The sequence below is a fragment of the Triticum dicoccoides genome, chromosome 6A, assembly GCF_002162155.2.
Source record: "Triticum dicoccoides isolate Atlit2015 ecotype Zavitan chromosome 6A, WEW_v2.0, whole genome shotgun sequence".
NCBI classification, from domain to species: domain Eukaryota; kingdom Viridiplantae; phylum Streptophyta; class Magnoliopsida; order Poales; family Poaceae; genus Triticum; species Triticum dicoccoides.
Window position 1 is genome coordinate 540,602,499 of NC_041390.1, and position 12,186 is coordinate 540,614,684.

At 46.0% G+C, this 12,186-nt stretch overlaps 1 protein-coding gene across 1 annotated transcript in view; it reads right to left on the bottom strand.

Annotated features, from left to right (window-relative positions):
* LOC119319604 (probable peroxygenase 5) overlaps positions 1–1,785 on the bottom strand; it is a 3,913-nt gene extending 2,128 nt beyond the window's left edge. Inside the window, exons 1-3 of the mRNA XM_037594055.1 lie at positions 1,654–1,785; positions 1,442–1,561; positions 1,239–1,324 (exon numbers count right to left, since the gene is read on the bottom strand). Coding sequence (XP_037449952.1) covers positions 1,239–1,324; positions 1,442–1,561; positions 1,654–1,732 — 285 coding nt within the window. The 5' untranslated portion in view covers positions 1,733–1,785. The remainder of the gene's footprint in view (positions 1–1,238; positions 1,325–1,441; positions 1,562–1,653) is intronic.
* Positions 1,786–12,186: the final 10,401 nt, after the last annotated feature.

Below are 12,186 nucleotides of genomic sequence, written 5' to 3' on the forward strand. Positions count from 1 at the left end.
TTCATCTATGACATGTCACTTAAGCAACCTAGACACCCTTGTTCCATGGCCATGGCACGAGCTAACCAATATGATGTTCTCTTGTGTGGCTTTGCATCAAACACGTCTACTTGCAAGTTCCCGTGTTATTAGTTTAGTGAATTGCCACCAAAATATTATACCAAATATTCATCAGATGGAGTTATATATTCGCAACATTATAATTCTATAACTTTGGTAGACATTTCTATAAGTTTCCATTAAACTAGACGAGCGCAACAACGCGTGCCATCATGTTCTAGTGAAGACTTAAGATAAAATCGCTTTATTAATCATTATACATGCCCTAAACACTGACGACGCGGTCAGAGTTTCCCTATGTAGTCAGATGAGGGAGGTGCGGGGACGCGGTAGGGAAAGCCTACCCGCACTTTCATCCATGAGAGCAAGGTTTTCGTTAAAGTTGCACCTAACCACCAGAAACGGATACCCTAAACACTGGGGCCTCCTATTGGGTGCCTTAGGCGCCGTTTGAGTTTCTTGACACCAACGAACATGATCAACTAGGCCGGCCCATGTAGGCAAAATTTTATGTTTTGACCCTTTTTTGAAACCTATTCGAGATCTGATCCTAAGTTGAAAAAATTTCAAGATCTGACCATTTTTCTACCGCCAGAGTCCATGGCGGTAGGGTCTAACAGCCTACCGCCAGGGACATTGGCGGTAGGAAACATCTCTACTGCCAAACGGGCTGGTGGTAGTCTGCACAACCCTACCGCCAATGTGCTTGGCGGTAGGCACGAGCACGCATTGTGTTCAATACTTAGGCGAGTTTTGACGGTAGGGCATGCAACCCTACCATCAGGGTCCCTGGCGGTAGGCTGTTATACCCTACCGCCATGGTCTTTGGCGGTAGCAAAAGGGTCAGATCTTGAAAAAAATTTAAACTAAGGTCAGATCTCGAATAGGTTTAAAAAAAGTCAAAACACGAAATTTAGCCGCCCATGTAAGATCAAAAAAAACTAGGCCGTCCCATGTAGAAGGCAAGCGCTCGATCGCATTTGGCCGGTTTCCCCTTGTTCGCTCGATCGATTTGATCGATCGTGGTTGACTGGTCAACCATTGACTTTTAAAAAATTAAGAAAATTGAAAAAGTTCGTGAAACCGAGCGCCTCTGAAACGACAGAAGACGTCTTCTGCTAGTCAACATGTGCAAGAAACAGAGACGGGGAGAGCGAGTGAGAGATCGAGCATCGTACAGGTCTGGTCTTGGGTACGATGACTCCGTTGATCAAGGTTGCCTTGACGGTGGCCTCGGCAGCTCCAAGGCCGATGGCTCGAAGCCCTGCATGCATGCACACAAGGGTCAAGAGGTCTGCAGCCACGACCAACGATCGACGCGAGAAGAAACTTTCGTTTCTTCCACCGGGAAGCGGAGAGCATGCGATGGTCATTTCGTCACCTTGCTCGGTCTCGAAGAAGGAGACGATGCCGTCGTTGTCGGCGTCGAAGAACGCCACGTGCTTCTGCAGCGCCGTCATCCAGGCCGAAGCGCCGCCGTCCGCCGACACCGCATGGCTCCCTTCTCGGAATCAGAATTGAGGCGAATAAGCCAACTGTAATTTGCCGAAAACATACAACGAAGCTGGCGCCCCGGAAACATTATAGGCTTACAGAAGGGCACGACGAACAGAAGCAGGAGAGGCCCGGCCACCGCCGCAGGCGAAGACGGCATACGCTGGCCGGCGCTCATCGTCTCAGGCGATTCCTCCTCGATCGACTCTCTCTCTCGCGCGCGCTGGTTCCTGATCAATGCTTTTCTTCTCACCTGCGTCTGTGCCTTGGTATGTGTCATGTTTATAGGATCATAAACCTTGCACTGTGGGTATGCGTGTGATGGCCTCGTCGTCACAGGCTGGCTAGGAAGATCTCGCATGATTTCATCGGAGATTACAGAGCACAAAAACGTGGACTGCTGCCTGCAACCGGACGAAAAGCTTGTGAAAGCCAGCACGATCCTGAAGGGTGAAGCAGCAGGTGGGAAATGAGCCAGCAGATACGGCTCCAACCAATCCACGGGCGTGAATCCGGAGAAGATAATAAGTATTCGCGATGGACATGGGGATGGGAGTGCTCCCAGCACCGTCAGCACCCTCTAGCGCCTCCTTCTGCCGCCGCTGCCGCCGGCGTGGGCCGCGGTGGCGGCGGGCCCGGTGCCGAAAGAATCTGAGCGGGTGGACGCGGTGGATCTCATATGAGGCGGCAGGGGCAGCTCCTCTCGTGCGATCCGAAGGCGGCGGCTGGGGCGGCGACCTCAGGCCGTGCGGCGATGGCCGGTGCACCATAGCCGGCGGAGCGGCGGTCCTGAATGGACTGCGGCGGTGGCAGCGCCTCATCCGACGTGATGAGCTGTTCTGGTCGGGATGGTGATGGCGGTGACTGCGGATCCAACGCCCCGATTGGATCCGTCGTGGGGACGCCTTCCGCCGACTGGCGGCGTGTGGAGGGGCCGGTGAGGAGATGCCGGATCTCTGCCGGAGTACCGACGGCGACATACGTCTTCGTGGCGAGGTTTCGCTCAGTTCCAGCCAGCTGCGAGCTCGGGAAGACGTGGCTTTCGGTGAAAATCGCCTGACTGCGGTCCTGGCGGACGATGGCGGCGTCTCGGACGTCGTTGCCTTCTGGAGGCATCGTCGTTGCAGGTCACGTCAACCTGATCGGGAAGCTCCGGGGAAAACCCTAGATCTGGGTCTACCAGATCGGACGATGACGGTGCCTCCAGTGTCGTTCTCCCTCCTGGGGGCATCGTTTTGGAGCAAGTGCTGGTTGAAGGGGACAAGAGGAGGAGCGGTGTTTCATCTTCTCCATTGATAACAGTGGATCTCGGCGGCGTGGTGCAGTAGAGACTCGGCGCCCGATGAGCGGAGATGGACTCGCGCAGGAGGGTGACGCTGTCTGGCATCGTGGTGGCGTCGGTGACAGCTAGATCGGGCAAAGTAGATGCAACAGTACAGCTCTGAAGATGGATTGGTGACAGGTGGCTGCGGCGGCCTCATACTCGGCAGGCGTCCTGGGTGAGGAGTACACTGGACTGGTGGATGCCCATACCCGGCAGGCGTCTTAATTGAGACCTCAAGTCTTAGATGTTAGGTTTGGCTGCGAGATCTGTTTGGTATTAGGCCTAGACTTTCAGCGCCCCTTCATCAACTAGATAGGAGTAGCGACAGATGTTGCTTAGACGGTGGCTTTAGTCTTACTGTTGTATGACTTTATAAGGTCTTGTGTCAATAATTAATAAAATGGTTGTATGCATCGTCCAGATGCAAAGACCTGAAGTCTTCCTCATTTTCTAAAAAAAAACATGGGGACGAGAGAAGATATGATGCTCATTTCCATCACATGGACTCTTGATCCCGCATTTTAAAACTTCAATTTAAATGCCTTAAGAATTTTTGATTTTTTTTGGATGTTCATGAGATATGTGTTGGCGACCCCTAAAAATTATGATCAAAGTCAAATTACACATCGAGAAGCATAAAAGAAGAATCGAGGTGTGAGTGGTATTGGTTTTTTGCTTTTGCCTGTTTATGACACTATTCATGCTGGATTTTGAATTTTGATCTGGAATTTGGCGCATGTTCGCAGGTTGATGAATTTTTTGGGTACTTTTGTCATCCGCAGAGCCATTCAATGCAGGAGCGTTGCCACCTCATGACTTCTTCAAATTGGTACAATTCTATTTTTTTTTCGAAATTTTAGGCAGGAGCACTGTCGTATCTATTAGAGGAAAAATGGAAAACCATAAGTTTAGTTACAACTCAAAGGAGGTAAGCTTTAACCCCCATCATCCTGGACAATTCTGGTGAAGACCAGCTCTCTCGTTCTGATCTTCTCTTGAATTCTAGAAAGTGTATCTTCGAGCTTTAAGTAATTGTGGTCAAACACTCTCCCATTCCTATTTTTCCAAATCTGACAGAGTGTAGGCCATGTGAAAATAGCTGGAAGCGCATGCGTTATGCAGGGGCGCGTTGCGTGTTATAAAGAGGCCTAGGCCGGCGGCTTACAAGTAGTTAGGATTAGGTTAGGTGTGGATTGATCTCCAAGCTAACTATAGGATCATATCTCAACAACCTAACCTATCCTAACAATATACAACACACACACATGCCCTAAGCTAATCACGGTTCATAACAATACCGTGATATACATTACAATGTTTAACACTCCCCCTCAATCACAACTGTCTAAGTTGAGATTGCGTCTGAAAACCTCCAGCTGCCGCAGTGATAGTGGCTTAGTGAAGCCATCCTCTACTTGATCACCAGTAGGAACGAACCGAATATTCAAAAGCTTGTTTGCAACCCGTTCACGGACAAAATGATAATCAATTTCGATGTGCTTTGTCCTAACATGAAAAACATGGTTGGCAAAGAGATAGGTAGCACCAAGATTGTCACACCAAAGTGACGCTACAGGTGGTTGACGAATGCCCAATTCTGTCAGCAGATTTTGTACCCAAATGATCTCAGCAGTGGCATTTGCTAAGGCCTTATACTTAGCTTTAGTACTCGACCTGGACATGGTAGCTTGCTTGCGTGCACTCCAAAAAATCAAGTTACCACCAAAAAAGACTGCAAAGCCCCCAGTGGACCTTCGATCATCAGGACACCCTGCCCAGTCTACATCTGAAAAGGCACTAACAAGCGTAGAATCTGACTTAGCAAGCTTGAGACCAGACTCTTGGTTGCCTGAAGGTATCTAAGAATTCTTTTTACCGCTGTCCAATGGGTACTTGTAGGAGCGTGCAAGAACTGACAAACTTTGTTGACTGAGAAACAGATATCTGGTCTGGTTAAAGTCAAATACTGCAAAGCTCCTACAATACTCATGTACCTGGTGGAGTCCTCGGCTCCAAGCTTCACACCATCATAAAGGGACAATTTCTCTGAGGTAGATAACGGAGTTATTGGAGAGGGTTTGCAGCCTTTCATGCCCACTCGCTCAAGGATATCCTGTATATATTTTTCTTGAGATAGAACAACGCCACGAGGAACATGCTTAACCTCAATCCCAAGGAAAAAAATGAAGACTGCCCAAATCCTTGAGCGCAAAGTCCATGCGCAAATCCTTAAGAAGTGCATCAACAGCTTGAGCGGAGGAGCTGGTGACAATAATATCATCCACATAAATGAGCATAAAAATAGTTATTCCATGTCGATGATAAAAGAACAATGAAGTGTCTCCCTTGGAGGCAGAGAACCCAAGAGACTGCAACTTGGAGTACAAACGATAGTACCAAGCTCGAGGTGCTTGTTTCAAGCCATAAATTGCTTTATCAAGCTTGCAGACATGTCGTGGCAAAGTTGAACTCTCATACCCAGGAGGTTGCCTCATAAACAGTTCTTCCAGAACACCATGCAAAAACGCGTTCTTGACATCTAGTTGTCGCATGCACCAATTTTGAGATATTGCAACGGAAAGGATTAACCTGATAGTAGCATCTTTAACCACAGGACTAAAGGTGTCCCCATAATCAATTACGTACTTTTGCTTAAAGCCTTTTGCCACAAGACGTGCTTTGTACCTGTCAATGGTGCCATCAGATTTCCGCTTGACCTTGTACACCCATTTGCAGTCAATGACATTCCTCCCTCTAACTGGAGGCACCAGGTGCCACGTGTGATTCTAAATAAGAGCAGAAAATTCCTCATCCATGGCTCGTTTCCACTTGGGATCCCCCAGAGCATCTTGCAACGTCTTCGGTTCACCTATGGCACAGAAAGAGCCCCAACGAACACACCCATCCTTATAAACCTTGGGTTTAGCAATACCACTCTGTGACTGAGTACGGGTACGGGCGGGAGGAGGCAGGGATGGCCGAGCTTGTTGGAGCTGAAGCCGGTTGTGCGTGACGGAGACGGCGGAGTCAGATGAGGCAGATGCAGGCGCAGAAGATCCGGAATCCGCTGCTTGCAGAGAAGCAGCCGGATCTGGTGTGGTAGCCGATGACAAACTGCCACTTGGCAGTTCTAGAGTGGGCGTAGGGTGGGAGGGAATCCGCGCCCCGCCGGGTTCCGGGCTCTCAGCCCCGTTGTCGCCACGTGGGCCTGGTCCGCCTGGAGAATGCGCACCTGCCCACGCGGGGGACAGCGCGGGGGTCGGCCCGCCAGGGGACAGCGCCTCGGTGCGCCCGCCTGGCCCGCCTGGCCGCCCGTTGCGAGGAGACAGCGCCTCGGTGCGCCCGCCTGACCGCACGGATCCCGGTGTGGATTCACTACCCGCATCAGGGAACATGGATCCCGCGGCGGATCCTGCTGCTGCAACTGATCCCGAGAGATCCTGTGGATCTTCTGTGGAGCTATCTGTTGGTTGCATAAAATCATACGAATTTTCGCCAAAAATTTCAACATGGTCCTGTTCTGTTTCCCGCACACTTTCAGTTGGGTTATTGGCATTAGGCATAGGCATATGATCAGCAGCAAAATCAGCTCCCCCTTGACCAAAACTAGGAGATGGTAAGAGGTGAGATGGTAAAAGTAGTAACTCCTTGTGAAGTTGAGCGCCGGCGTTGGAGTGGAGTTTGGCGAAAGGGAAAACTTGCTCATCAAAGACCACATCGCGAGAAACATAGACACGGCTAGAAGAAATATCGAGGCACTTATAGCCTTTGTGAAGGGTGTTGTATCCTAAAAAAGCACATTGCTTGGACCGAAATTCGAATTTGTGTTTGTTGAAAGGATGCAGGTTGGGCCAAACAACACAACCAAAGATGCGGAGAAAACAATAGTTAGGTTTAGTGCCGGATAGTTTTTCTAGTGTAGATTGGTTCTTGATAACTCTACTAGGTATGCGATTAATGAGATAGACTGCCGTGAGGAACGCTTCTTCCCAAAATTTGAGCGGCATGAAAGCGTGAGCAAGTAGAGAGAGACCAACTTCCATTGTGTGCCTATGTTTTCCCTCCGCGGAGCCGTTCTGTTGATGAGCATGGGGGCAAGAAACATGGTGTGTGTGTTGGGGAACGTAGTAATTTCAAAAAAATTCCTACGCACACGCAAGATCATGGTGATGCATAGCAACGAGAGGGAAGAGTGTGATCTACGTACCCTTGTAGATCGACAACGGAAGCGTTTGGTTGATGTAGTCGTACGTCTCCACGGCCCGACCGATCAAGCACCGAAACTACGGCACCTCCGAGTTCTAGCACACGTTCAGCTCGATGACGATCCCCGGACTCCGATCCAGCAAAGTGTCGGGGAAGAGTTCCGTCAGCACGACGGCGTGATGACGATCTTGATGTACTACCGTCGCAGGGCTTCGCCTAAGCACCGCTACAATATGACCGAGGTGGAATATGGTGGAGGGGGGCATTGCACACGGCTAAGGAATAATCACAAAGATCAACTTGTGTTCATGAGGTGCCCCTTGCCTCAGTATATAAAGGATGGAGGAGGAGCAGGCCGGCCAAGGCAATTGGTGCGGCCAGGATGTGGAGTCCTACTAGGAGTCCACCAAGAGGGGAGGAAGGGAGAAGGAAGTAGAGGAGAAGGAAAGGTGGTCGGCCCCCTTTTCCCTAGTCCAACTCGGACCAGAGGGGAGGGGGGCGCAGCAGCTCCCTGGCCCTTTCTCCTCTTCCCACTAAAGCCCATTGCTTCTCCCGTAACTATCCGGTACTCCGAAAAATACCCGAATCACTCGGAACCTTTCCGATGTCCGAATATAGTCGTCCAATATATCGATCTTTACGTCTCGACCATTTCGAGACTCCTCGTCATGTCCCCGATCTCATCCGGGACTCCGAACTCCTTCGGTACATCAAAACTCATAAACTCATAATATAACTGTCATCGAAACCTTAAGCGTGCGGACCCTACGGGTTCGAGAACAATATAGACATGACCGAGACACGTCTCCGGTCAATAACCAATAGCGGAACCTGGATGCTCATATTGGCTCCTACATATTCTACGAAGATCTTTATCAGTCAGACCGCATAACAACATACGTTGTTCCCTTTGTCATCGGTATGTTACTTGCCCGAGATTCGATCGTCGGTATCTCAATACCTAGTTCAATCTCGTTACCGGCAAGTCTCTTTACTCGTTTCGTAATATATCATCTCGCAACTAACTCATTAGTTGCAATGCTTGCAAGGCTTATGTGATGTGCATTACCGAGTGGGCCCAGAGATACCTCTCCTACAATCGGAGTGACAAATCCTAATCTCGAAATACGCCAACCTAACATGTACCTTTGGAGACACCTATAGAGCACCTTTATAATCACCCATTTACGTTGTGATGTTTGGTAGCACGCAAAGAGTTCCTCCGGCAAACGGGAGTTGCATAATCTCATAGTCATAGGAACATGTATAAGTCATGAAGAAAGCAATAGCAACATACTAAACGATCGGGTGCTAAGCTAATGGAATGGGTCATGTCAATCAGATCATTCAACTAATGATGTGATCCCGTTAATCAAATAACAACTCTTTGTCTATGGTTAGGAAACATAACCATCTTTGATTAACGACCTAGTCAAGTAGAGGCATACTAGTGACACTCTGTTTGTCTATGTATTCACACATGTATTATGTTTCCGGTTAATACAATTCTAGCATGAATAATAAACATTTATCATGATATAAGGAAATAAATAATAACTTTATTATTGCCTCTAGGGCATATTTCCTTCAGTCTCCCACTTGCACTAGAGTCAAAAATCTAGTTCACATCGCCATGTGATTTAATAGCAATAGTTCTCATCACCATGTGATTAACACCCATAGTCCACATCGATATGTGGCCAACACCCAAAGGGTTTACTAGAGTCACTAATCTAGTTCACATCGCTGTGTGATTAACACCCAAAGAGTACTAAGGTGTGATCATGTTTTGCTTGTGAGATAATTTTAGTCACCGGGTCTGTTATATTCAGATCCGAAAGTATTTTGCAAATATTTATGTCAACAATGCTCTGCACGGAGCTACTCTAGCTAATTGCTCCCACTTTCAATATGTATCTAGATTGAGACTTAGATTCATCTAGATTAGTGTCAAAACTTGCATCGGCGTAACCCTTTACGACGAACCTTTTTTCACTTCCATAATCGAGAAACATATCCTTATTCCACTAAGGATAATTTTGACCGCTGTCCAGTGATCTACTCCTAGATCACTATTGTACTCCCTTGCCAAACTCAGTGGTAGGGTATACAATAGATCTGGTACACAGCATGGCATACTTTATAAAACCTATGACCAAGGCATAGGAAATGATATTCATTCTCTTTCTATCTTCTGCCGTGGTCGGGCTTTGAGTCTTACTCAATTTCACACCTTGTAACATAGGCAAGAAACTCTTTCTTTGTCTATTCCATTTCGAACTACTTCAAAATCTTGTCAAGGTATGTATTTATTGAAAAACCTTATCAAGCGTCTTGATCTATCTCTATAGATCTTGATGCTCAATATGTAAGCAACTTCACCGAGGTCTTTCTTTGAAAAACTCCTTTCAAACACTCCTTTATGCTTTGCAGAATAATTCTACATTATTTCCGATCAACAATATGTCATTCACATATACTTATCAGAAATGTTGTAGTGCTCCCACTCACTTTCTTGTAAATACAGGCTTCACCGCAAGTCTTTATAAAACTATATGTTTTGATCAACTTATCAAAGCGTATATTCCAACTCCGAGATGCTTACACCAGTCCATAGATGGATCGCTGGAGTTTGCATATTTTGTTAACACCTTTAGGATTGACAAAAACTTCTGGTTGCATCATATACAATTCTTCTTTAAGAAATCCATTAAGGATTGCAGTTTTGTTATCCATTTGCCAGATTTCATAAAATGCGGCAATTGCTAACATGATTCAGACAGATTTAAGCATAGATACGAGTGAGAAATTCTCATCGTAGTCAACACCTTGAACTTGTCGAAAACCTTTTGCGACAATTCCAGCTTTGTAGATAGTAACACTACTATCAGCGTCCGTCTTCCTCTTGAAGATCCATTTATTCTTAATGGCTTGCCGATCATCGGGCAAATCCATCAAAGTCCATACTTTGTTCTCATACATGGATCATATCTCAGATTTTATGGCCTCAAACCATTTCGCGGAATCTGGGCTCATCATCGCTTCCTCATAGTTCGCAAGTTCGTCATGGTCTAGTAACATGACTTCCAGAACAGGATTACCGTACCACTCTGGTGCGGATCTCACTCTGGTTTAGCTACGATATTCGGTAGTAACTTGATCTGAAGTTTCATGATCAATATCATTAGCTTCCTCACTAATTGGTGTAGGTGTCACAGAAACAGATTTCTGTGATGAACTACTTTCCAATAAGGGAGCAGGTACAGTTACCTCATCAAGTTCTACTTTCCTCCCACTCACTTCTTTCGAGAGAAACTCCTTCTCCAGAAAGTTTCCGAATTTAGCAACAAAAGTCTTGCCTTCGGATCTGTGATAGAAGGTGTATCCAATAGTTTCCTTTGGATATCCTATGAAGATTTACTTCTCCGATTTGGGTTCGAGCTTATCATATTGAAACTTTTTCACATAAGTATCGCAGTCCCAAAATTTAAGAAACGACAGCTTAGGTTTCTTGCCAAACCATAGTTCATATGGTGTCGTCTCAACGGATTTAGATGGTGCCCTATTTAACGTGAATGCAACTGTCTCTAATGCATAACCCCAAAACGATAGTGGTAGATTGGTAAGAGACATCATAGATTGTACTATATTCAATAAAGTACGGTTATGACGTTCGGACACACCATTACACTGTGGTGTTTCAGGTGGCGTGAGTAGTGAAACTATTTCACATTGTTTTTAACTGAAGGCCAAACTCGTAACTCAAATATTTGTCTCCGTGATCTGATCGTGGAAACCTTATCTTCTTGTCACGATGATTTTCCACTTCACTTTGAAATTCTTTGAACTGTTCAAATGTTTCAGACTTCTATTTCATTAAGTAGATATACCCATATCTGCTCAAATCATCTGTGAAGTTCAGAAAATAACGATACTTGCCGTGAGCCTTAACACTCATCGGACCGCATACATCAGTATGTATTATTTCCAATAAGTCAGTTGCTCGCTTCGGAGAACGGAGTCTTAGTCATCTTGCCCATGAGACATGGTTCGCAAGCATCAAGTGATTCATAATCAAGTGATTCCACAATCCCATCAGCATGGAGTTTCTTCATGCGCTTTACACCAATATGACCTAAACGACAGTGCTACAAATAAGTTGCACTATCATTATTAACTTTGCATCTTTTGGTTTCAATATTATGATTATGTGTATCACTACGATCGAGTCCCAACGAACTATTTTCATTGGGTGTGTAACCATATAAGGTTTTATTCATGTAAACAGAACAACAATTTATTCTCTTACTTAAATGAATAACCGTATTGCAATAAACATGATCAAATCATATTCATGCTCAACGCAAACACCAAATAACACTTATTCATGTTCAACACTAATCCCGAAAGTATAGGGAGTGTGCGATGATGATCATTTCAATCTTGGAACCACTTCCAACACACATCGTCACTTCATCCTTAACTAGTCTCTGTTTATTCTGCAACTCCCGTTTCGAGTTACTAATCTTAGCAACTGAACTAGTATCAAATACTAAGGGGTTGCTATAAACACTAGTAAAGTACACATCAATAACATGTATATCAAATATACTTATGTTCATTTTGCCATCTTTCTTATTTGCCAATCACTTGGGGTAGTTCCGCTTCCAGTGACCAGTCCCTTTGCAGTAGAAACACTTAGTCTCAGGCTTAGGACCAGACTTGGGCTTCTTCACTTGAGCAGCAACTTTCTTGCTGTTCTTCTTGAAGTTCCCCTTCTTCCCTCTGCCCTTTTCTTGAAACTAGTGGTCTTGTCTACCATCAACACTTGATGTTTTTCTCGATTTCTACCTTCGTCAATTTCCGCATTACAAAGAGCTTGGGAATCATTTCCGTTATCCCTTGCATATCATAGTTCATCACGAAGTTCTACTAACTTGGTGATGGTGACTAGAGAATTCTGCCAATCACTATCTTATCTGGAAGATTAACTCCCACTTGATTCAAGTGATTGTAGTATTTAGACAATCTGGGCACATGCTGACTAGTTGAGCGATTCTCCTCCATCTTTTAGCTATAGAACTTGTTGAAGACTTCATATC